At 41.2% G+C, this 27,091-nt stretch overlaps 1 protein-coding gene across 8 annotated transcripts in view; it reads left to right on the forward strand.

Moving 5' to 3' along the window:
• DOP1B (DOP1 leucine zipper like protein B) overlaps positions 1-27,091 on the forward strand; it is a 93,508-nt gene that overhangs the window by 26,091 nt on the left and 40,326 nt on the right. For all 8 annotated transcript variants that reach the window (XM_084843729.1, XM_084843732.1, XM_084843733.1 and 5 more), the window contains 13 exons: positions 803-901; positions 2,795-2,918; positions 5,391-5,500; positions 5,949-6,063; positions 12,135-12,255; positions 13,408-13,527; positions 14,764-14,869; positions 15,326-15,517; positions 16,985-17,675; positions 18,537-18,808; positions 20,502-20,654; positions 21,682-21,782; positions 22,460-22,650. In XM_084843729.1, the coding sequence (XP_084699855.1) occupies positions 803-901; positions 2,795-2,918; positions 5,391-5,500; positions 5,949-6,063; positions 12,135-12,255; positions 13,408-13,527; positions 14,764-14,869; positions 15,326-15,517; positions 16,985-17,675; positions 18,537-18,808; positions 20,502-20,654; positions 21,682-21,782; positions 22,460-22,650 (2,395 nt within the window). The remainder of the gene's footprint in view (positions 1-802; positions 902-2,794; positions 2,919-5,390; positions 5,501-5,948; positions 6,064-12,134; positions 12,256-13,407; positions 13,528-14,763; positions 14,870-15,325; positions 15,518-16,984; positions 17,676-18,536; positions 18,809-20,501; positions 20,655-21,681; positions 21,783-22,459; positions 22,651-27,091) is intronic.

Here is a 27,091-nt window from a genome sequence, read left to right on the forward strand (position 1 = left end):
TGATTGTGCACTCTAGGACCACACTCAAAATAACGGCTCTCGAGAGTGTACCAGTAGTAGCATCATAAGCTAATGATTTAAGCTACGGGTGTACAACTTGTGACCCTCCAGATGTTGTGGTGTACAACTCTTAGCCACCATAGCCAGTGGTGAGGGATGGTGGGAATTGCAGGCCAAAACATCTGAAGGGTCTCAAGTTGCCCACTCCCAATTTAAACATTTAACCATACTCCTTCACAGTGCAGGAGTTCCAACTGATACCTTGGGCTGCAGCGTACGTAGGAACCCAGATTAAGTAGATTAAGTTTTGATTAAGAATAAATTTAAAGAACAACAACAGACACCCTAGATTACAGGAACTTGACTTCTTCCCCACTTATGTGCACTATTAAAAAAAGAACTGTCAACATTTTGTCATTTTGCATTTGCCATCTAATTATTTAACTTAGTGGTTATGTTTTGAAATCCTACCTGTTTTGACATAGTTATTGCAAAACTAAAACTGTGAACAAATGTCCAGGAAGACCACCATCTTCTCGTGTCTCAGACTGAGTGGGGGGGAGTTTCCTTCTTTTTCTTCACTCGGATAGCAGGTAGTCAGTGTTCTGACTGTAATGTGGAAACAGAGATCGATGATATAAAACTATTAAAGTTTGTTTCCTGCCATAGTAAAGCTAAAGGCATGGAACCTTTTGCAATTTATTGCAAAAGAAATACATTGGCCTACTACGGGGTGACAGATCAACTTTGTGGCTTCATTGTAGCATCAAATGCAATTCTGCTGGTTTTACTCTTGTTACAGATCAAAGCTTTTTGTGTGTCAATGCTGGATTCGAATGTTCTCGTACAAAGAAACACTTTGGAAGTGGTTCTGTTCTTCTTTCCATTTTACTCATCTTTGGTAAGCAAATGACCTAATTTTAATTATTCGCATGTCAATCCTAAGGCTTGCTACATTGACAAATAAATACTAGAAAAATGTTACGTCAGTGTACCATCACAAGGCATGTTAGTGCCCTTGCAGGATTGCTGCTGCGGGATTTAGGGCTGGGGGATTCTTTTTTTTAATTGAGAAAGCAGTTGTTTACAGCATATCACTAACCCTAGTCGGTTTACCCCTACGTATCTATATCTGTTGGTGAGCGAGAGTTTTGTCAGAGAGAACAAATTGGCCTGGACTCTACTTTCCAAATGTTGTTTTGAGGGTTTGAAGGAGCCAAAATACACCCCATGCATCCACCAACTCTCTGGTCCCAGATCTATTTATGCAGTCCAAATCACACTGGTACTACAAGTAGAGAGAAGGCTCTTAGTCGTCTGGAGTTACTTGCTCCCTGGCCTGAATAATCCAAACTCATTCTCCTGAGGAAGGCGATATTTCTCCAATGTCATTGGTCATTCTAATAGGGGAAGGGATGGGAGGGAATTGCTGCCTGACTCCAAATATGCCCGTCGTCAGAGATTGAGAAACATCTATTCATTGAATCATCACATGGAAACTTATTGGACATAGAATTTTGTTCAATGTTGGCCGCCAGCCTGTAGCCAGATGACATTCGCATAAGCACACACAGGCAATTTTATGTGCTGAGAGGGCCTCTTGGGCCTGTGCAATAATCAGTACTCTTCATTTGCAGGAAATCATGGAATATATTATTTAATACTGTTGCAGAACCCAGAGTCAGAGAGACCACGGAGTGAAGGAAAAAGAGATTCTTTATTTAACGCGCGGGCTTAAGGCTGGAATCATTTCCAAAGAGCCAGAAGCCCCGATTTACATCAGCACATTGTTTTTATAGATATTGTGACACATAGGAAACGGCTCCTCCTCTCCCTCCCATGTGGGGTTGCAGTCTTCAACATTTCTTCTCCTAGCACCATTATTTATAATACAAGAACTGGGTTATAGGGTAGCCATGATAAGGAGAGAACAGAAGAGAACAGCAGAGAACAAGATATACAATTGTATGACCTTTGACAAGATAAGGAATTCCTGTGTCTCGTCAGCTTACAACAATATATTCAAGGGAGAAAGAGCTCAGCAAGAACATGAAGCATGAGACTGCATGAGGCTACTTAGTCTGACCCCCGATATGGCTGCTACAATACTTGATCTAATTAGCACTACTTTTACTTGCATTAATTACATCAGTGCCTCATGGTGAATTTCTTCCCTTTGGTTATCCTTCTTTGTACCAGTGTCTAGGATTGTTTGTTTTAAATACCAGAACACCACCACCGCGCGCGTGCGCATGCACGCGCGCACACACACACACACACACACACACACATATCAAACAAGCCCTTGGTCTGAATATGTGTGTTCTAGCTTTAAGTTTTTAAAAGGGGGAGGACACAAAACAGTAGCATATAAGCAGCTCACTGCTACGCCTAGTGCCTGAAACAGCATTTTCCTTTACCTACACGTGGCTAAATTGTACTACTGAGTAGGTCCATGCATAAAGGAAAAAGATGGCAAATGGCAATGTTCTTTTCCTTTTTATTTTGCAGTGTCCAGTTGGGAATGTTTAATAAATATTAACTACTGACTTTTCTTCAAGGAGAATGTAAAATAAAGCACACATTAAGGGCAGCCCGGGATTGGGATAAGGTGCATGTGTCACTAGCATATATTTTACCATGTTTCTTTCAAGACTTGAACGAATTACGGTACTGTAGTGAGAGGATCCTTTTGTTAATGTTGTATTGCCTCAGTGGTTTTGTTTCTATATTTCCTATCTTGTTTTTGTTTAAGGAAGCTTGCCTACAACTGAATTGTTTGTCCTTTTTTTAGGATCCCAGTGAAAGTGCTATTCCACTATCTAGGTCTGATGTTGTCCATCTTCTGTCAGCAGCTGCCCAAACTCTCTTAAGAAGAGATATGTCATTAAACAGAAGGTTATATGCATGGTTACTAGGTACTGTACAAATTGTAGTCACATCACTTTTGTGTGCATTTTTGCTATTTGAATCAAGTGGGCTCGAATTTACACTCTTAAAATATAACTTTAAAGTGCTGCAGGTTTTATCTGAGTTAATGGACAGCCTATTATACCATGAAATATCTTTGCAAATTTCTTGCTGTATGTCAGGATTTTAAAGTAGCACACTGTCAACCTCAAACAGTGGTGTGTAGTATATCGCTGATGGAATTGCTTTTCGCAACTAAAGCAGAGAGATGCCCTGACAGTATGTTCACAAAACAATTTCTGTGTGTGCAAAGGCTTCCCCAATTACTTCAATGAAAGAGGAGTACCACATGAACAGCCCTCTGTGTGGACAGAGCTGTACTCTCCAGTGCCATGCATGGAGCACCTTGCTTACACAGTAATTCTATGGAGACAATGGAAATTTTTCACCAGGAGTACCAAGTATGAAATCATAAATGAAGTCTTGTGTCTATATGTTAGGAGTTCTGTGAAACATCGAATAAGGTATAATAGAACTGGATAATGGATTATTCAGTTCATAAGTGATTTGTGTGTGGCAGGGGGTAGCCTGGCTTCAGGCACATTCTACAGCCAATTAAGACAAAATCATTTGCGTTCCGCCAATTAACCCTTGACTTTGGGATTAAGGTCTATACTGCACGTATCAGGAACTGGCCATAGATCAGCCCGTAGAGCACCTGCTTTGCATGAGAAAGGTCCCAAGTTCATTATCTGGCATATCCAGGTAGAACTGGGGAAGATTCCTGTGTGAAACCCTAGAGAGCTGGTGCCGGACCATATAGACAGTATGGAGCTTGCTGGGGCTGGTGGTCTCACTCAGTGTAGGGCAGCTTCCTATGAATATTTTTCCTATACAGATATCGCTTCTATGTAAGAGGAAAAAGGTATCAGTTATCATGTGACTTTTTCATAGCATGTGCAGAAAATCTGACATTTTGTTCAGGACAAGTAGGCATTCACATGACACTGTACATACAGTGTACATGCTTTTTTCTTATGTAGAAGTTATGACTATACAGAATAAAAACACTTGTGTTGTTGGCCCTACGTTGTCTTAAATCCAAGAATTCCATTTCAGATAGATCATGAGTTGAAGCCTTGGTATTGATTAGTCTTAAATGCATTAAATGTTCTAGTTTTTTATGGCTGTTTTATCTTGTCCTGAGTACTTGATATTGTATTTTATTCTTTTAAATATTGTATTATATTTTATGTTTTAACTGTTTGCATTTTTATTGTTTTAATCCACCCAGAGAATGTTGGTTATTGGGCTGATTAAAAATGTAGTAAATAAATATCTGGGAGATGCGGTGGGGAGGGAGGAAACTGACTGAAATCAAATTAACATAGTTACTTATGAGTTTGCTTCGGATCATAATTGTAGTCATCTAGTGCTCTACTGAGGGACCGCGGTGGCTTAGTGGTTAAGACGCTGAACTGCAGACTGGAGGACAGCAGTTCGAGACCCGAGTGCCACGTGACGGAGTGAGCTCCCGTCTTCATCTCGGTGTTCAGTCATGCCGGCCACATGACCACGGAAGCTTTGGACAGCGCTGGCTCTTCAGCTTAGAAATGGAGATGAGCACCACCCCCTAGAGTCGGACACGACTGGCTGGGGACACCTTTACCTTTACCTTTAGTGCTCTAGTACCAAAGTTTTCTGGCATTTGGAATCACCATTAAGCCTGCATGTCTAGCTTCTATATGTTTTTAAACAACTGGCGGGCATCTAGCTGATATGTTAATCTCAGTTCAAGCATCTGACTCATAAGGGTGGGTCTACTGTAAATCGTTGTGTGCACTGGAATCCCAAGTGATACTTGCACGTCTTTCTTGATGGTGTGTATGCCAATAAGCATTTTCTTCATATAATTTGTATAGCTCACAGGAAGCTAGCTCAAGTTGGACCTGTCTAGTAGCAAGTCACATTATGGGTTTCCATCCCTTCCAGTATAAAACAAGGCATATATGTGATTCTAGAGAAGACCAGAGAAAATTAGAGATTCTGACATGCTTGCTTTTTATAGATGAGTCCTACTGCCAAATGGAGTAAAGGAGTAATACCCAACTGTGCTAAGAGTAAACCAACGCTTGTGCAACGTAACTAGCACTTGGGGAAAAGCAGTGGTAAATTGCCATTTTTTTCCATTGCCCTAGCAAGTGCTAGTTCCATTGCGCAAGCTTTGGTTTATGCTAGCTGAGTGTCATTAGTGCTAACGCTGGGGTGCAGTTGGATACTACCCAGCGATTCCAGTTCCACAGCGTACATAGCTGATAGAGCAATGATGGCAAGGAGTGCTGCTAAGGTGTCAAGAGGGAAAAAGCCATTCAACTTTTGCCATAATTCCTTATGCCATTAATGTGAAAACATGCGATATTACATTCAATATCATATATAAACTTTTAATATTTTCAGTATTTATTATGTTTAATTTTTAGGTTCTGATATCAAAGGAGGTACTTTGGTACCAGATTCGTCTATTTCCATGTCTTCAGAAGACCATGCCCTCTATTTTTTTGGAAAATATTCCAAAGGTCTTTTAGTTGAGGTAGGTATGTGCAATATTCCTTAAAGAATGCAACCTGTATTGTGATAAATTCTCTGGTAACTGCTCAGCCTGTATTAATATAGCTTTCAAGATCTTGGTTGATGTAGTATAACACACTCCCTATGCCAAGTAACCTGCATTTTCCTAAAAAAAACCCAACTCGGCAACAGACTAGATAACACTAGACCACGCTCCACAGCTGCTATATGCTACTCTCTCTTCCTCTTAGCAGTATGGGCATAACAACAATGGCTCATATAACCCATGTTGAGCTGTGGTGCCCCCCCCCCCCCACACACACACAACACATAGTGGACTTTATTTGGAATGGCAGAGTGAATTTTTAAATGTTTAAATAAAATCAATTGCTTTCTGTGGGCAGTAATCACTGCTTCACAGGGGGAGACCACAAAATGAGTTCGGTAAATATTTTCATGTTGTTTAACAGGGATTGATTGAAATACTACGTCAGAAACTTTCAGAATCTGACTTGGAAGAACAGCATCATGCATATTTGAAACCATTCCGCATTCTCATAAGCCTACTTGACAAACCTGAGATAGGTAAGAGAGAAATCTCTAAAAAGAACAAATACGTAAGTATACAGGGCTACAGTGTAGTGGAATTCATGGCATGTTGACCTGGTTTGCACATAACAACTAAGTATGGGTTAAACAACCCATAGTTAGTCGAAGTCATGCCAGAGTGAGCATGCTGCCTCCCATGCACTCACCACTTCTGCTTTACATCCGCTTTTGTAAACAATCCAGAAATGCCAGTTCCTGAGTTGTTCATCTTGATATGCGAACCCGGAAATCTGGGTTGTTGAGGGAGGAACCACACAGAATTTTAACCCAGCAACAAACCATGGGTTCAAACTCTGGATTGTTTGTCCCTCAACAAAAGAAGTTCTGGATTTGGTTGTCACATGAAACAACACAGGGTTGGAGCATTCCTAGGTTGTTTGATAAAGAGGACACAAAGCAGAAGCAGTGAGCACATGGGAGGCAGCTCCCTCACTCTGGCATGACCCCGACTAACTATGGGTTGTTTAACCCATAATGAGTCATTACATGCAAGTCAGGTCATTGTAGTTTACTGATTCAAACAGCTGATTTCTAACTCATTGATAGACTGTATCCAAAGCATGCTCAGCGTCCTAAACAGAAGTGAAAAGTAGGGTGCCACAGGATTCTGTCTTTGGCCCAAATTCAAATCTTTATGATAACTCCAGTGAGGGAGTAGAGATGATGCTCATCAAACTTGCAGATGATACAAAACTAGATGAGATATGTAATACGGCAGATTAAGAAGGATATCAACAAACTGGAACGTGTCCAGAGGAGGGTGACAAAACTCATGAGGGGCCTAGAGATCAATTCCTATGGGGAAAGGTTGCAGGTGTTTCTATGTTTAGCCTGAAAAGAGATGATTAAGAGGCAATACAATAGCCATCTTCAAATATTTTAAGGGCTGTCACATAGAAAATGGAGCACATTTATTTTCTATTGCTCTAGAGAGTAGGAGCCAACCCACTGGGTTGAAATTACAAGACAGAGGATTTCAACTAAACATTTGGAAGAACTTCCTGATGGTACAGGTTGTTCAGTACTCGAACAGGCTGCCCCTGAAATTGGTGGGTTCCCCTTCATTAGAGGCTTTTAAGAACAGGCTGGATGTTCACCTATCAGCGATGCTGTTAACAGTGAATTTGCTGCATCGGCAGGGGGTTGTACTAGATTACCTTTGATGCCCCTTCCAACTTCGTGATACTATGAGTCCAGATAAAATTTTCTGTCCAGATCACTAGCCATGTGCTTCAGTATACCTACAAGATATGTAGTGAACACTTTATTACTGAACAGACCTTTGTTTTGTCTACATCAGCTTTATGGCCACACCTGTCTTCATAATGATTTATTGAATGATTTTAGCACTGCATTATGTCTTGAATGCCTGCCAGCCTTGGCTTCTTGGGTTGTTCTTGTGGCTGTCTCCTGTAGTTCTCTAAACGTTTAGATGAAATTGCTGAGCTCATCTTGCATTTGCTGAGTCTCTTGTGGCTTAACTGTAAGGTGCTTCATAATCCTGCCTTTTGCTGTTCTCTCTAATGAAATAGGGAAGTGGATCCCATTGCTAAAAGTGAGATGCTGATAATTCATTTCTGAAAGCCTGCTATATATCACTCTAGAAAAATGCTACCATCGTTTCATACACCAGTACAACATTTTAGTTAAAGAGAACCTCAGTCAACATCTTGGTTTTTAGTATAGTTGAAATTCTGATGAAACCTTGTTTGAAAGTGGTGTATATGCTTTAGCAAGCAAGATTTTATCTTAATTTTTGAAAACATATCGTGAAAAAAATAGGTTAAAGTCTAATGAAGATGTAATCCTCTGTTGTTTTCATAGCCTGACTGTGGATTTTGTAGGGGTTTTTTTATGGACTAACACGGCTACCTTTTACTTTTCAATCAGTCTCAAATCAAAGCTTATGAATTACCTGCTCTGAAGGAAGTGCTCAAAGGTGTGGAAATTTCCAAGAGCAACAGTCATATGAAGATTGTGAACCTTTATATGAAGATTCATATTACAGTAGTCCAGAATTGTTTTGTGCTTTCAGTGCTTCTTGTTCCTTTTTTCTCCATTACAAATTCTCAAATTGTGACATGATTTTGTAAGCAATTAACTTGCATAGCCCCTTTCATGGATCACTGCCTTGTGGCGAAGGGGCTTGCGTAACTCAGTGAAGCCATAAGCTATGCCGTGCAGGGCCACCCAAGACGGACAGGTCATGGCAGAGAGTTCTGACAAAATGTGGTCCACTGAAGAAGGAAATGGCAACCCACTCCAGTATTCTTGCCAAGAAAACCCCATGGAACATATCACAAGGCTAAAAGAGATGGTGCCAGAAGATGAGCCCCTCAGGTTGGAAGATGTCCAATATACTACTGGGGAAGAGCAGAGGGAATTTCCAAGTAGCGCCAGAAAGAGTGAAGCGGCTGGGCCAAAGTCGAAAGGACACTCAGCTGTGGATGTGTCTGGTGGTGAAAAGAAAGTCCGATGCTGTAAAGAACAATATTGTTTAGGAACCTGGAATGTAAGATCAGTGAATCAAGGTAAGCTGGAGGTGGTCAAACATGAGATGGCAAGACTGAAGATCGACATCTTGGGAATCAGCGAACTAAAATGGACAAGCATGGGCGAATTTAATGCAGGTGACCATCATATCTACTACTGTGGGCAAGAATCCCTTAGAAGAAATGGAGTAGCACTCATAGTCAACAAAAGGGTGGGAAAAGCAGTACTGGGGTACAATCTCAAAAACAATAGAATGATCTCAGTACGAATCCAAGGCAAACCATTCAACATCACAGTAATTCAAGTCTATGCCCCAACCACTGATGCCGAAGAAGCTGAGGTTGATCAGTTCTATGAAGACCTACAACACCTTCTAGAACTAACACCAAAAAAAGATGTCCTCTTCATCATAGGGGATTGGAATGCTAAAGTAGGACGTCAAGAAATCACCGGGATAACAGGCAAGCATGGCCTTGGCGTACAAAATGAAGCAGGACAAAGGCTCATAGAGTTTTGCCAAGAGAACACGCTGATCATAGCAAACACTCTTTTCCAACAGCACAAGAGGCGACTCTACACATGGACATCACCAGATGGTCAATATCGAAATCAGATTGATTATATCCTTTGCAGCCAAAGATGGAGAAGCTCCATACAGTCAGTACAAACAAGACGTGGAGCTGACTGTGGCTCAGGTCATGAGCTGCTTCTTGCAAAATTTCAGCTGAAATTGAAGAACATAGGGAAAACCACTAAACCATTCAGGTATGACCTAAATCATATTCCTTATGAATATACAGTGGAGGTGAGGAATAGATTGAAGGGATTAGACCTGATAGACAGAGTGCCTGAGGAACTATGGACAGAGGTCCGTAACATTGTTCAGGAGGCCGCAACTAAATCCATCCCAAAGAAAAAGAAATGCAAGAAAGCCAAGTAGCTGTCTGATGAGGCTTTACAAGGAGCTGAGGAAAGAAGGGAAGCGAAAAGCAAGGGAGAAAGGGGAAGATATATCCAACTGAATGCAGAGTTCCAGAGAATAGCAAGGAGAGACAAGAAGGCCTTCTTAAATGAACAATGCAAAGAAATCGAGGAAAACAATAGAATGGGAAAGATTAGAGATCTCTTCAAGAAAATCGGAGATCTCACGGGTACGTTTTGTACAAAGACGGGCATGATAAAGGACAAAGAAGGCAGGGACCTAACAGAAGCAGATGAGATTAAGAAGAGGTGGAAAGAATACACAGAAGAACTATACAGGAAAGATCTTAATGTCCCTGATAACCATGATAGTGCAGTCACTGAACTTGAGCCGGACATCCTAGAGAGTGAAATCAAGTGGGCCTTAGGAAGCATTACTAACAACAAAGCTAGCAGATATGACAGTATTCTAGCTGAGCTATTTAAAATCCTAAAAGATGATGCTGTTAAAGAGCTGCACTCAATATGCCAACAAATTTGGAACACTCAACAGTGGCCACTAGACTGGAAAAGGTCAGTTTACATTCCAATTCCAAAGAAGGGCAATGCCAAAGAGTGTTCAAACTACCGTACAATTGCGCTCATTTCACATGCCAGCAAGGTTAGGCTCGAACTCCTACAAGCTAGGCTTCAGCAGCACGTGAACTGAGAACTACCGGAAGTACAAGGTGGGTTTCGAAGAGGCAGAGGACCTAGAGATCAAATCGCCAACATTCGCTGGATCATGGAGAAAGCAAGAGAATTCCAGAAAAACGTCTATTTCTGCTTCATTGACTACGCTAAAGCCTTTGATTGTGTGGATCACAGCAAACTGTGGCAAATTCTTAAAGAGATGGGAGTACCAGACCACCTTACCTGTCTCCTGAGAAACCTGTACGAGGGACAAGAAGCAACAGTAAGAACCGGACATGGAACAACCGATTGGTTCAAAATTGGGAAAGGAGTACGACAAAGCTGTATATTGTCGCCCTACTTATTTAACTTATATGCAGAGTACATCATGAGAAACGCCGGGTTGGATGAATCACAGGTCGGAATTAAGATTGCTGGGAGAATTATCAACAACCTCAGATACGCAGACGATACCACCCTAATGTCAGAAAGCGAAGAGGATCTCAAGAGCCTCTTGTTGAGGGTGAAAGAGGAAAGTGCAAAAGCTGGTTTGAAACTCAACATTAAAAAAACGAAGATCATGGCATCTGGCCCCATCACTTCCTGGCATATAGAAGGGGAAGAAATGGAAGCAGTGACAGATTTTATTTTCTTGCGCTCCAAGATCACCGCTGATGGTGACTGTAGCCATGAAATTAAAAGACTCTTGCTCCTTGGGAGGAAAGCTATGGCAAACCTAGACAGCATAGTAAGAAGCAGAGACATCACCTTGCCGACAAAGGTCCATATAATCAAAGCTATGGTTTTCCCAGTAGCAACGTATGGCTGTGAGAGCTGGACTATAAGGAAGGCTGAGCACCGAACAATTGGTGCCTTCGAACTGTGGTGCTGGAGAAGACTCTTATGAGTCCCGTGGACTGCAAGGAGGTCAAACCAGTCAATCCTAAAGGAAATCAACCCTGACTGCTCATTGGAAGGACAGATACTGAAGCTGAAGCTCCAATATTTTGGCCACCTAATGCGAAGAGAAAACTCCCTGGAAAAGACCCTGATGCTGGGAAAGATTGAAGGCAAAAGGAGAAGGGGACGGCAGAGGATGGGATGGCTAGATAGCATGACCGATGCAATGAATATGAATTTGAGCACACTCCGGGAGAGAGCGGAGGACAGGAAGGCCTGGCGTGCTATGGTCCATTGGTCCCGAAGAGTCGGACACGACTTAATGACTGAACAACAAAAACAACAACTTGCATAGCACTATACAAACAAGCAAGGGCACATACTCATTATTTCACTCTTTTGATCTTCATGAATGCCGTGGGAGCTTTTTTTATGATATTAAGTGGACGTAGGTGACTTGGCTGCTTCTGTGTTTGGACTCTGGATGCCAGTGGAGTGATGCTGATAAATTGGTGCAGGGGAATGGGGGTAGGTTATTATAATGGTTGAAAGTCTGTATTGGACCATATGAGTACTTGCAGTGTCCAGGAAAAAGTATTGAGCTTTCTAAAGCAATTACAGCAAGACTTTCTGACATATAACATCGAAGAATCCTTATGTTGTTAAAACGAAGTTCCAGAATAATTGTTGATGGTGGCAAAAACAATCTGTGGTAGCTTAAAGGTGAAGTAGTTTATCGCTATGAGGATTCTAGGCAAGACCCTACATCAGTTGATTAATGAATTGAGACCATTTCTCATTGAAATAACAACTAGTGTAAAACTGAGCAATACAGAGCATTGAAGTTTTGGGATGCAAATTCTGATCACATTGTCCAGTTCTAAATCACACCAGTGAAACTAGAATAATGCTTGAGAGTTATCTGAGTAATATGTGGAACCACTATGTTGTACCAATATGTTGGGTTTATATTCTCTGTACTTAAATTACACAATAAAATCTTGTATTAATTGTAATCAGACTGTAATTACTGGATTAATTTATTTTTCCTTTTATTGCAGGGCCACCAGTTGTTGCTGATTTGTTTATTGAAGTGATTAGAGCTTTCTACAGTTATTGCAAGGATACACTGGGTTCTGATCTTAAACTCAGCTATAGTCAAACTGGCAATGCCCTTACAAGGTAAGCTATAAGCCTTTTATGTTCAAACTATTATTCCTCTTGCTAGATAAATAAAATTATTTGTGTTTATGGGTATCTTTCTGCTGATTTTCTGCTGACCACAATTATTACATTACTGACCAGAATTCTCTGCTTTTGAGTGCCAAGTTCTTAAGTGCATTTACGTGAAAGTAAATTCTTCTTGGTCCTGAACTGAGCTCGGCCCCATTCCTAACTAAGGCCCTGCCAGGCTCTTACTGATGTCACAGGGAAGATTTGCTCCTGGGCCTCTGTTAGATCATTAGTTGTATCCCAGCTGCAAGAGTCCTTTGTAGACATAGTTCTTGTGGATCCTGATGGCCTACTGTGGTCATCAGGATTCATGGGAAGTATATTTCCCATGGACTCTTGTGCGTGGGATGCTGTTGTAAGCATGTGCACTTTAATTTTTGAACCCCTAGTTCCAAGCTTTGGCACCATCTCATCTGAAAATAGATTTGTCAGGGTTCCCCTTATGACCTGGACCCCTTGAGCAACTCCTTAAGGATCTTTTGCCTCCTTAAGTGTCCCACCTTCCTTCTTTTACCTTCCCCTTTCCAATAAGGTGGGATTTAGGCTGTAGACGTGATTGACACTCTAGACACACGGTTTAACCACAACAATTTACTGGTAAATTAAAGCAAGCAAGTCACAACTAAAGATATTTACACAATAGAGTTAAGTGATACAAAAGGCATTAAGAGAAAATGAAAGTTGTAATACGCAAATTCTTTTACCCTAGCCGTACTTAGACTTCTCCAGGCTGCTTCTTCCTGCTCCTTCTTCAGGCTCTAGTCTCCCCAACTCTCTCTTACTGGCTCTCTCGCTCTCTTTTTATACCCTCCTCCCTCAAAACCAAGAGTACTGTTTCAAACCTGAGGAAATGAAACTTAACTGGGGAAATGAAACGACTCCTCTTAGGGATACAGCCGCCCCCAGCAAAAAACTCCAGGCCTCTAAGCCTGACCTTTTTCCCCTTTGCCTCTGTAGGCTTCAAACCTTCACAGGATTCATTTGATGTTTTTCTTGCTAGAATTATATTTTTTCTTTACAATATGAGTTGAGTATTTGCTCTTAGAACACTGCTTAATAGTTCAAAAATATATTTGATATATGGTTACTTTTTTGTTTTAGTGCAATCAAAGAAAACAAGAATGCATCTGAGATAGTTAAAACAGTTAATCTGTTGATCACATCCTTAAGCACAGATTTTATCTGGGATTATATGACCAGATGTTTTGAAGACTGCTTCAGGTAGCTATACATTTTATACTGTTGCTTTGCAGAGATGGAGTTGAACTGGGGGAGACTGAAGTCTGATGAATTAGGAGACCAAAAGTAAATTAACACTTGGTTGCTTTCCTCATTTTTTTTAAACTGTGGAAGCTTTTCTCATAAACACATGTGATCTTTTATTATTTTTTAGTTGTCATAATATGCAGTTTATTATTTTAAAATTCTGTATTTGTCAACTTGTCTTGTTGGTTCAGTTAGAAGTTAACTTAGTGATAGGTAGCCTTGATTCTGAAGGGGAGACCAAGGAAAATCAACTGTTTTGCTCCTAGCCTGCTCTCCGCCAAAATTAAGAGGAAAGCTGGCCTTATATTAAAATGCGTAATTTGCATAAAATATATGCACGTTTACATATAAACAGGATTTTTGAAGGATATAGATTGGGGGGAGGAGGTACATGAATACTGTCATATTTATTCCACTTTATAATCCTTTTCACCGATGCAATGAATATGAACTTGAGCACGCTCCGGGAGAGAGCGGAGGACAGGAAGGCCTGGCGTGCTATGGTCCGTGGGGTCACAAAGAGTCGGACACGACTGAACGACTGAACAACAACAAATAATCCTTTTAAAGTCTCTCTTTCCTCCAGAAGTCTAGATTTTGTTTACCACAAAGATTTTTAATGATAGCTGAAATACTCAGGGTGTTCAAATCTGTGCCAGATTCTATGGTTGTTTGAGAGTCCCTCAGCCCTGACTGTAGTACTGAATGTTACAACTGATTTGTTGTGGAAGGAAAACTGTATGAAAAATATACCTTTTTGAATTCTTTGATTAGCTAGTTAAAATAAATGTGGAAGTGTCTACTGTCACCCAACCAGAATTCAAATATCAGCTGAAATCCATATTTGCCTACCTCCCATGTTAAATGCACTGAACATCCAGAGTATAGTATTTCTAGAAATTAGTGACAAGCTTATCTATCTAGCAAAGACGTTATCTGGACTGGAAAATATCTAGAAAGGTTTATTTTTAAGAGAGGTCCAGTTTTATATTTTTCATTTTTACATGAAAAATGTAACTTTCTTTTGGAGGAACTTAATTCTACTTCTAAATTGTCTGCATTCTGCTATAATGTATATACTTGTATTTTTAGCTGCATTTCTACTAAAAGTGGCAAGCAACATAAAACAATCAATATTGTCAATTACTGGTGAAAGGTGTCTCAGAAACATGCTTTCCTTTTCATTGGCAGAAACACGTCTATGCAGACACAACTTATGGCTAAGAATGTTGCTACTCTGGCAACAGTTTCAGAACTCTGCACGCTACTGGTATTTCTTCTAGATGTGATACCACTGGTAAGTGAATGTTTTTGGTTTTGCATCTATAGCCATGCAAAAAAAAAAAGCTTAAAAAAACCCACATTTTTAATTGCCAAGGGTCATGTGTTTGCGTTTCCTTACTGTTGAGCTTCACCCATCTATAACAAAATGTGAGAAAGGCTTTGGTCAGCTTATCACACTTTTATGAGGAGATTTTGTGCCAGGAGATGGGCAGTTCTGAAATATTAGAAACCTAGAACTTCAGATGGAATATTCTAGAAACTCGTTTTTATATCCTTGATTGATACTGCCTAACTTAGCCTAACTTGGACAATGTTCTTTTATCATGCTTTGGGCTGAAATAAAGCAACTTCTCTAGGGTTTCTCTAAATTTAGGGAAATCCATCTTTAAAAGTGCATAGGAATCAATTTCTAAATGAATTGTGCCACATCCTTAACTATTTACTTACTTGAAATGCCTTGTTGTTGTAGGAGCTTTATTCCGAAGTACAGTCTCTGTATCTGCCACAGATGCTCAGCTGCATGGTGCAATCTCTTCTTGAAAACATGGAAACTCTTAGTTTACCAGAGCTCACCCATGCCTTAAGGACATGCTTCAAAGTGCTTAGCAAAGTGCAGATGCCTCCTGCCTACCTAGGTACTGAAACAGGAAGCTCAGACACTGTACGTATTAAAACGTGTATTATGACTAATTTTTAACATATTTCGTAAATGGACTGATCAGATCTTTAATGTGTTGATTTATTGAGGCTGCTCTGTAGTTTCTTGTGCTGTAATGGGACATTTCACACTACTTTTTTCCTTCATAAGAATTAAACTGGATATCAGTACTGTCTTCTTCAAAAGCATGTTTCTTGTGAGGTGTGAATAGTGATGTGGACGTTCAGTATGACTTCATGTGATGGCAGGCTGATGCTTGTGGTGGCTTCCTGGCACTTGGCATAACATGGAACCTTTTCATTCAGCCTCATACATTAGAAGGCGTATTGGTGCTCCAACACAGCATTTAGGCTATAATAATATTTCAATATATCGGAAATTATATAGTGAACTGTTTAACAAAGTCTCCTAAGTGTAGGTAATGAACTTGCCCCAGAAAATACATTTCACTTGCCAGTTGCCTTCTTGTACACCAGAATGCTTTTCCATTTCGATACTTGTTTCTAAATAAATGTGTCTGCGTACTATAACGATTAGTGTCAGGTTTTTCTTGTTGATGTTTTTTCTTTCGTTTTTTTTCTTTGTTAGTGGTCTCATATATGAAGAGAATTGATTTCAGAGTTAGAAATTAGATGGAAACAAACTGAGTCAGGTGGTGCGATCGTGAAATGTCATAGCTGCTTATGTATTTTGTTATAATGCAATTTCAACAATATTTACTTTATTGATATTATGATGGCATCATATACAAATCCATTTTTTACCACTTCATCAGTCTCTGGGCCAAAAGTTAGATGTGGCATTGGTCATGTAGTTTGGCATTGCACAGCTGTTTTTTAAATAAATAACCAGTGCAGGGACTAAGCTGGCTCAAGACAGTGTGTTGGGAGAGGCAGGCTTTAACCCTTTGCCCCTGCTGCAGTCTCAGTCTGAATCAGTCACATACATGCACACATATCATTGCATGCTCTTCACAATGGGAGGAAATCTTCCATTGGTGCCAATGGAAAATTCCCTTCCATTGCGAATAGCAGGTGTGGTGCGGAGGGGCATTCTGCCTTTAAAACAAACAAATGCCTTCACAACACCAAACTACATGACAAATGTCAAGTTTAGTTTGACCCTCTGACTACTTGATATTTCTGCTGTGTAATGCTAGAAGCCAAATAGGCTTTGGATTTTGAATAGTAAAATGTTAGTTCAAGACAGATTTAAAATCCAACTCCTCTCTACCGCTGTTGCATTCAGCTCACATATATGTAATGTTCCACTTTATTTATTTATTTATTTATTTCATTTAAAATTATTTCTAGGCCCCCTTTAAGGGTGGAATCATTAATGTATTGTTAACTGCACAGGCATTAAGGTATCTTAATTTATTCTTGCTTATGTTGTTTTTAAACACTGATCTATAAAGTAAACCCCCAAATTCACATTTAGAACCACACATAACTTGTTGAATTATTTCAGAGCCCTGTAAAGGAAGAGAACCAGGAACTGAGTTTAGAATCCAAAGTGATTCAGAATGAAGAGGACACTCCTTTTCCTCCAATCAAGTCTGAAGACAGCGGTATCGCTCTTAGTGCTTCATCCCCAGAGCTGTCCGAGCATCTGAGAATGCCTAGGATAATCCCTGAGAAGGATGATGTCTGGAAAAAGGGTGGGAGCATGCAGAAGACCTTGCACTGTATCCAGGAGTTGGTTGCGAAGTTTGCCAGTAAATACGTATTTGGGATTCATTTACAAGATTCCAGTAATGGCAGTGTTCCGACAGCACATGTAAGACAAGGGGAGAACAAAGGAAACCATTACCGAGCCTCTGAAAATACTGGCAAAAAAAAGCACTCGTGGAACTCAAAGCAAATCACTGTGCCTCAGTTTAAGCAGATGCTGTCAGACTTATTCACTGCCCGGGGATCACCATTTAAACAGAAAGGTCTGGAGCATCCATCTCCCTTGGATGACCTTGGTAGTCAAAAGGGGAAAGAGGAGGAAGAATGGGACATTGACCAAGTCATGCTTGACTTGGGAGATTTAAAAGAGGACTGCAGAGAGGCCTTTGCAGCACTGTGCTACCTCTTACTGGATTGTACTACATTCCCTGTCTATCTTTCTGAAGAAGAAACTGATCACCTCTATTTGTGTCTCTTTCAAGTGCCTGGTAAGAGGGACATTCCCAATGATCTAAAATGCAGGAACCTCCCCTTGCAGAAAATGTGAAGTAAGCATGTTTGGGGCAATTAGGAGACTTTCATGAGAACTGTGCACAATGTGTTATGCACATTTTAACTGTGTTACGTGTTAGGCTGTAAATTTGATAGGAGATGTTAGGCAGATTGATAGGTAACAGATCAAGCAGATGATGTATAAAATGTATCAATATGCCATAAAGGGCCTATCCCTGAAAGTGCTAATATTCTTAGGCTGCAATCCAATGCACTCCTAAGTGAGTGTAGGTCTCATTCAGCATAGTGACTCTTTCTTCTGAGTATACAAGCATGGGATTGTACTGTTTAGATGTACATTACAAATAGGACGAAACAAAGGCATATTCAGGTATGGATGTGAGATCTCTCTAATCGGCACTTCCCGTGCACAATTTGTCAATGGCTGTTTCAGATGAAAGATATGCAGTTGAGAAGGTATCGGCATGCTTGGAGGAACCAAAACATTTGCAGAACTAGATATAGATATGTTTTAAAAAACCTGAGGGGGTAAAAAATGCACAAAAAAGCCCAGAGAGAATTTAGCATGTCCAGTAGCTATAGAATGTTAACTGTCAATTGGAAAAATGGGAAGACTGGTTGTGGGGAAGGAGAAGGAATAGGTGGCTGGGTAGAACCCTGAACAAGAGTACTTCTGTTAGAAGATGAGGATACACTGCAACATTTTGCTGCAGCTCCCACTTAGATGTATTAAATAGTCAATATTTAACATGGGGACATCATTTTTTAAGTATTTCAGGAAATCAATTGTTTATCATTGCAAGAATATAGCTACACTGTTTGACTGCTTTCCTCAGGAGGCTGTGAATCCAGTTTCCCCCTGTGGCTCAAGTCCTTGATGACAATATGCTGCTGTGAAAATGACCGCTACATTCAAAATGTGTCCATCTCTGTACTGCTAGAAGTAATCAACCATTCCCAATCATTGGCATTAGTTCTCGAAGACAGAATAAAGCGGTATAAATTTCCTGGACAAAACCCCTTCTTCGGAAGACTGCAGATGGTCACAGTTCCTCCTATTGCTCCTGGAGTTCTAAAACTAATTTCAGAAAAAACGGACTTCTATCAGGTTTTGTACTTGTTTTTTCAATAAAAAATGCATGCAAAGCCATAATATGATGAACTTTGTTCAGATCCACATTGTCTGTGGGACCAATACATTTGTCCTATTTACCAGCATTGCCATTACGTTTCTGGTTGAATAGTGTTGCTTGTTACTATCTAGCTATTGCAATATACTTTCCTCACACCTGCTAAATCCAACAAAATGGCAGCTAAGCTGCTGGAGGAGCAGCAGTAGTGGTGCTGTAGGTACAGTGGACAGTACCAAACTCTATCCAGGGTGCCCTACGACCTGGTGCACTAACATTCATACTATCAGTGAAGATAGCTAGGCATTCCAGTGCCCAACAATGATAACAGAGAGCCATTGCAACTAGCTGAGAAAGAAAAGAGAAACAGTACAGTTGGCGCCAGATTCCCTTGCCAATGTTAATTCTGAAAAGCACTTCAAGACTTAAAGAACCTCCTCTGAACCTTAGTAGCAATATTTCGTATCAGTGCACATGCACGTGCTTACACACACACGTATATCTCACCGCCTTCTTCACTCGCTGCTGCTTCACCAAGCAGGCACTGGTCCCTTCCTTCCCTTGCTGTTTTTGTTTACTATTCTAATGATAAATAGCCCCCCTCCTTCCCTATCCCTTATTCGTTGTGTGTCATGTTTTAAATTTAGATTATAAGCCTGAGGGCAGCTTATCTTTGAAAGGCACTCTGGGAGCCTTTTTGGCTAAAGGATGGGGTATAAGTGCTGTAAATAAATATATAAATAAATATATACACAAATCCGTAAGCCCTATGTGCAGTGGTAGAAAGCAGAAAGCACTTCCACTTGCACATATTGGGGCATCTGATGTTATTATTTGTTTATTAACGTATTAGATACTTTGTTTGTTTGTTTATTTATTTATTAACATTTACATACCACCTTACCTGCTAAAAAGCCATCAGGGTAGCGTACAACAATTTAAAACAATAAAACCATAACACAATCAAGAGCACTAAAAACAGTAACAAAAAAAAATTGAAAAGGCTAAATGAAAAAGATGTGTCTTTACACCCTTTCTAAAGGCCAAGAGAGTAGGGGCCAATCATAGTTCTTGAGGGAGTGCATTTCATAGCTCGGGGCCAACACAAACTATTTTCACCAATTTCCCCCTACCTCTGTGCCATATCTCGTTCTGTTCTGGGTTCCTCGACACAAACTATTTTCACCAATTTCCCCCTACCTCTGTGCCATATCTCGTTCTGTTCTGGGTTCCCCAGCCCTCAGGGGCAGCTTTTCAGGGGTGGGGGTGGGGGTAGAGAACTTAAGTGAGCTGGGAGGATTGGTGAAAACAGCAAGATCCTGACTTACGAGTGGAAGTGCTTCCCACCAAGGCAAAGCCACCATAGCAAAATACATTAATAAATTACTATCTCTCAACTGCCCTTAAAAAAATCTACTTTCCAATCGTATTCATCTCTTAAATTATTCTGCCATCTGCTTTCAGGTTTACATTAATGTGAAATGTAAATGTTATCTGCTGCATGGCATAATTTGACTCAAAGTTAGTGTTTCTATTTTCACCTTTATTGCATGTATAAAATGGTGCTGTGTGACAGTAGAAAACATAAAATAGTTTCATTAATACAGAGCTTTCTTTATTCTGTGTTAAACCTGCCTGAAATGGTTTACTTGATTTTTAATTTTACTACAGAGAGTTGCTCAAGTGCTTTGGGATCAGCTAAACAAAGAGACAAGAGAGCATCACAACACATGCGTAGAGCTGTTCTACCGTCTGCATTGTCTGGCTCCATCGGCTAATATTTGTGAAGACATTATCTGCCTTGCATTGCTAGATCATGATAAAGTAAGTTTTATTGTTCTGAGATCAGTACCTTATTAAAGGTTGCATAGATTAGATTGTAAATCTAATACAAACTTTAGATTTAGTCTAATACAGTGTACAAACTTTCGGGAGCCTTACATCAATCCTACGATTTATGTCTATTTACTATTCCTGGTAAGTATGCTGAGGATTGTAGCTGTAGTCCTGTATACCTCCCAGAGTGACTTGTGGTAGTCTCTGCCTTTTAAAGCTTCAACTCAGTCTCATTCCTTCCCATAGTTCAAGGGATCACTCAACAAATAATCGTAGGTGCCAAGTACTGAATTCCATTAAAAGCTGTAAGAATTTTTTTGATGGCTCATTTCTTAGGATGATTGACATTTGCCAAACTCTACTCTTCTAAAAACTTTTTTAGTTCTATTCTAGGGCCTGACTAAGATAAAACCACTGTTTTCTTTCCCTCTTGGATGAGTGACTCTTACTCAAGAGTGACAGAAGTGGCAGGAAATCTTCCCCCTTATATCACACAGGTATCCATGCCAATGGATTGACAAGAAGCAGCTTTGCAGAAGTTCAAAATTTGGTTTAACTTTAGGTTGCTCTTATGGCAAAGTTTGAGAAGCCTTTTCTCAAACCACAGATTAAATCTTATGCTTTTCTGCTGGGTTTTGAAATAAGAATAGACTGCAAGTACTTGGATAATTAGGATACAACCAGCCTGCTTTCTAGAATAATAATGTACTTATTCTTCCAGAAATGAAGAAACCTCCTATTCACAATCATCTCAAACCAGCAGCATTTTCCAGCTAGACTTCATATTTCTCAAACTAGAAGGAACTAACTAGCTCTGACTGCTCCCACTTTACAAGTGACCTTAAAAACCAATTTTCTACTGAGGACCAGAAGGCAGTTTACCAAAATCTTTTTGTCTTCCATAATTATCAGTATATGTAGGTTGCAATGATAACGTGGAAAACTGTGTGGTTGAATATACTGTGCTACATTATGTACTTTTGTTCTTAACTGTTTGGGGTTTCTTTCCTGCTAGGGGACAAGGCTGGAGGCACTGTTCCGATTCTCTATCATGTGGCATTTGACCAGAGAAATTCAAGGCAGCAGAGTCACCTCCCACAATCGATCTTTTGACAGGTAATGCTATTCTTAATTTGTATAGTTTGATAAACTATATTTACTTTAGTCAATTGAGCTAAAAAGACTAAGAGTGAAGTCTGGTTGTGTCCATCTGCTGATGGAACAGCATCCATCAACAGAGTGGAAAGCTGCTCTCCGTGCAGCTCTCCACACCCCCACAAATCTGCTCCAGAGGGTTGGAGGACCCTCCAAAACAGATTTTGGAGGTGTGCAAGGGGGAAGAAAGTTTGATACTTTGATTAGAAGTCTCCTCTCACAACACTGGATGTCACCCAGTACTTTCACATGTACCAAAAATATACCCAAACCAAAAATAATGTCTTTAGCTTGCTTTCCCCTACAGCTCCGTACATTCAAAACCCATGTATTTGCACAATGGCTTTCAGTCCATTATTGCAGGTCTGGATTAGCCTTCTCCCCACATGATGTTACGGGCCATCTCCACCCCACCCACTCACATATATACATATGTATATATATGTATATACACATATATACATATATAGCACCATTCCTCCCTGCTAGTCCTTGAGAGAGACATTCAAGATGGCAGAAAATTTTTACTATTGATGGGAAAAGCAGTCTAAAACTTTATGTCCCTTTTAAACAATGCTCTAGTTTTCTACTTCAGCTCTTCCCTCTTGTATTAATAGTACTGTAATTTTTCCATGCAGGTCCCTTTTTGTTGTATTGGACAGCCTTAATCATTCAGATGGAGCAATTGGTGCTGCAGCGCAGGGTTGGTTGATACGAGCACTCTCACTTAATGATGTTGCACGAATTCTTGAACCTGTTCTGCTGCTTCTGCTTCATCCCAAGACACAGCGTACCTCTATTCACTGTGTCAAACAGAAAAACTCAGCAGGTAAGTTTATATTTAATAAGAGTCCTTCTGGATCAGACCAAGGATCCATCTTGTCCAGCATTCTTTTTCTCACAGCGGCCAACCAAATGCCTCTAGGAAGCCCACAACTCAGCCTTCAAAGCAATGGCCTCACCTGCCGTTGCTTGCCCTTGCCTCACCAACTTGTGGTATTTGGTGGCATACTGCCTTTGAGCCTGGAGGTTTCTTTAACTGTCATGGGTAATAGTCATTGATAAACACTGGCAGTTGGTGCCCACTGGGGCTGGTGGGGTGGAAGTAAAATATGTTCAAACCCCGCCTTTGGCAGAAGCTTACACTTTTAAATGTGGATCATAAATTGCTCAGGAGAATCCAGGGGCTGTATGAGAATTCTATCTTGCGTGTGAGAGAGTCTTCAGGTGATCTTTCAGGCCCCATTATTGTTAACAAAGGAGTGCGCCAGGGGTGTTTGCTTGCACCTCTTTTATTCAATCGATATCTTAATGATATGGTTCCCTACTTATCTAATCCAGACTTCTTCCCACCTCTTTTAAAAGACAGGAATATTTCAGTGTTATTATATGCAGATGACGCTGTTCTCCTGTCATACACCGAGGTGGGGATGCATAGGCTTTTAAGAGCCCTAAGCTCATATTGTGTGAGAGAAGCCCTTTAGGTCAATTACGAAAAAACTAAAATCTTAGTCTTTGGCAAAAGGAGGAAAAAATACCGATGGCAGCTGGATAACCACCTGCTTGATCAGGTCAACAAATATAAATACCTAGGAGTGACATTTCAAAGTTCAGGATCTTGGTCGCAGCACTTGAAAGCAATAGCCCAGAAAACTAATGTAACTAGTAATGCCATTCTTTGTTTTGCTGCTGGACCAGGTGGTAAGATGGTGGCCCCTTTAATAGAGTTCTACAAGGGCAAATTACTTCCCCAAATATTATATGGGGCACCTGCCTGGACCCATGCTAACATTGCTTCATTGGAGTCAGTGCAGCATAAATTTCTATCCAGAGTACTCGGGGTTCCCAGATCCACTTCTAAGGCCATTGTCCGACTAGAAACAGCTTGTCACTCAGTGGGAATGCTTGTCCAAAAAGCTGCCACTTTCTTCTGGTTAAAGATAGTGTTCCAACTGGCCTCCCCCTTGGTCTTATTAGCATATGAAGCTATGGGAAGGGGCTCATGGGCAGACAAGATATCTCTGAGTTGGGCTTTTCACAATCATATTTGCTTGCGAGGGGCTATGATAGAGCTAGGGATGAGATTTCACAGAGGTTACAGGATGTTGATAGTCAAACAACAATGGCTGTTGCTGCTGAAAGTCGCTCTAACAAGATCTATAAAAGCATCATGACCTCTCCAAGGAAGGCTCCCCCGTATTTGATTTCCATCACCTCACATGAATTGAGGTGGCTCATGACTAGGTGTAGACTGAACTCACTCCAATTGATGGAGGTGAAGGCACGTTATAGGACCCATCATGGCATGAGTGCAGATTGCCCAGCTGGTTGCCCCAAGGTAGAGGACATGGTACACTTTCTAGCAGAATGCCCATTGTATATCGATTTGAGGAAGCAATACCTTGAAGCCCCTATTAGCTGTGCTTGAGGATACTTCTGGTGCAAGCATAACTCGATTATTATTAGCTGGAACAGATCATTATACATCATATAGGACTGCTAAGTTTGTCACTCGAGCTCTGGAGAGGCGAAAGTCATTGACTGTTATAAAAAAAAACTAAATCTGTAAACATGGTAATAACATTCTGGCAGATATTGTTTTAGGATTTTAAAATGTTTTTAACTTGCTCTTGTTAGTTATTTTATTAATAATTTGTACTTCTGTCTCCCTTTTGGGTTGATGTGAGAATTCTATTTGTTTTGTGTGCGGATGGCCTGATTGGCTAAAAAGCAATAAACTGTATGTATGTATATGTTCAAGCTGCTTATTAATGTTTCTTATCTAAAAAATTCTAAGGATGCACTTCTACCTTAAATCTTCATATGTCTAAGTAAGATTATTGAATTTCAAAGCTTCTTATCAAGGTAAATGACTGTATCAACATACTTATACAAATCTTAGTCTTCCTTGATATATTATGGGTGTGTTTGTGACACAGAAATGTTTCCTTCATTGCATCGTGCCTAGTGAGCTTGTTTTCTTATTACAAATCTGTTGTATTTTACGATGCCGGGTGAGCTTTCTGGTTACTTTATCTGATGGCCTACCTAGCTTTGTTATGAAGCTAATTGTTTTATAGTACCCTTTTTTTACAATGCTAAGAGGAAGATGTAGCTATAAATTCAACATGGGCCCCTCTTTTTCTGGGTTCCTTTCTTATCAGTAAAGGGTGCCAACATCAGGAGCACCGTAGCTGCCTCTTGCAGTCCCCTCCAATAGCCAACTCAGGACACAGATGATGAGGATTCTTTCCAAGGCCTTATTCCTTTATTCCTTCATGACTCTTTCAGATACGAATCACTAGCGACTAAGCAAGGAACAGCACTGGGGAAAGATAGCAGAGTAGCCTAAGCTCCAGGTAAGGGAGTTGGTCCCCATTTGAAGGAGAACTGCAGGAAGACTCTGAACTGATGGGCTAGGGAGAGATCCTCCCTCTTTCCCTTGGGTCCTCAGGACGCGACCATTGTTTGAGCGCCAAACAAGCGGAGCGCCTCCTTTTGGCGCCCTCCATCTGTCGTCGCTCCCTGCGTCTGCGCCGAGCGTCCAGCAAGCCCCCCCCCCAGCACTCTCTCACTGCCAGGGTCACTATCTCTCCCAGGAATGCTGCCAGGAGGAATCTCTGCCAGCTGCTGTGCTTGTGAGAGATGAGCAAGCTCCTCTCCCACGGATTGCTGTTCTTCCTCAGAAACAGAACTGCTCTGGGGCTCTATGGGCTCAGTTTCCACCCTGACAGCCAATGATCAATCTTTGATGGCCTGGCATTGCTGTTTCTCATCTGGCAAACCTCGGAGATGAGACATCCTTATTACTTGTGGGTCAGGAGGTCAAATTGTGTTGCGTTAGCCATTAGAATCCCATTTTTAATTCCAGAATTCTCTTGGAGGCATCTGGTTATAGAATTTCCTAATCGGGCACCAGGGGTTAGAGGATGTAAATATGACAGATTTGCGTGATCTGCCACATGAGGCAGGAAGCCATGCTGACTCTTCCTTTAGCAAATCTTTTTTTTTCTATATGAATGATAATTTCATGAATGAATGATATGAGGAGGGCTCTGGATAGGGGCGAATGCTCCTTCCTTGTTCTCTTCAACCTCTCAGCAGCTTTTGATACCATTGACCACAGTATCCTCTTGGACCGCCTGGAGGAGTTAGGCATTGGAGACACCATATTGCGGTGGTTCCGGTCCTTCCTTTCCAGCAGGTACCAGATGGTAGCACTGGGAGAGGAGGTTTCGGACCCGCGGCCACTCACTTGTGGGGCGCCACAGGGTTCCATCCTCTCCCCGATGCTATTTAACATCTATGTGAAGCCACTAGGGGCTATCATCAGGAGGTGAGGTGCGGTGTCATCAGTATGCGGATGACACGCAGCTCTACCTCTTGTTCAAATCTTCACCAAGGTTGGCCGTAGAATCCCTGTCCAAATGTCTGGAGACGGTGAGTGGCTGGATGGGGAGGAATAGGCTGAAGCTGAACCCTGACAAGACCGAGGTACTTTTGGTGGGAGACAAGAGGAGGCTGGGGGATGTTGACCTAGTGTTGAATGGGGTACGGCTACCCTTGAAAGACCAGGTCCACAGCCTGGGGGTCATTTTAGACTCCCAGCTGTCCATGGAGGCTCAGGTGTCAGCTGTGAGCCAGACAGCGCTGTACCAACTCCATCTGATACTGCGGCTGCGCCCCTTCCTTCCCGACCATCTGCTCCCATTGGTAGTACATGCCCTGGTCTCCTCTCGTTTAGACTACTGTAATGCACTCTACGTGGGGTTACCCTTGAAGACGGTTCGGAAGCTGCAGCTGGTACAGAACGCGGCGGCTCGCCTGATTACAGGCAGCCACCAGCGAGATCACATCACTCCAGTGCTGAAGGAGTTGCACTGGTTACCAGTTGTTTTCCGGGCCAAATTCAAGGTGTTGGTTTTGACCTTTAAAACCCTATATGGTTCCGGCCCAGCCTATCTTAAGGAGCGCCTCCAGCAACACCAGACAGGCCTCTTAACAAGATCAGCCTCGGATGGCCTTCTCTCTGTCCCATCAGCCAGGACAGCTAGGCTGGTGAGGACGAGGGAGAGGGCCTTCTCTGTGGTGGCCACCACTTTGTGGAACTCCCTCCCTAGGGAACTCCGCCATGCCCCCTCTTTAATGAGCTTCTGCCGCGCGTTAAAAACGTGGTTGTTCAGGCAGGCATTTGGGGTGTGTTAGGGTATTTTATATGATGTTTTTAATGTAGAATTTTATTGTTTTAACTGTTTTGTCGTTGTACGTCG

This window comes from Heloderma suspectum, chromosome 3, assembly GCF_057233095.1.
Source record: "Heloderma suspectum isolate Gila_16-S chromosome 3, 16-S_ref, whole genome shotgun sequence".
NCBI classification, from domain to species: domain Eukaryota; kingdom Metazoa; phylum Chordata; class Lepidosauria; order Squamata; family Helodermatidae; genus Heloderma; species Heloderma suspectum.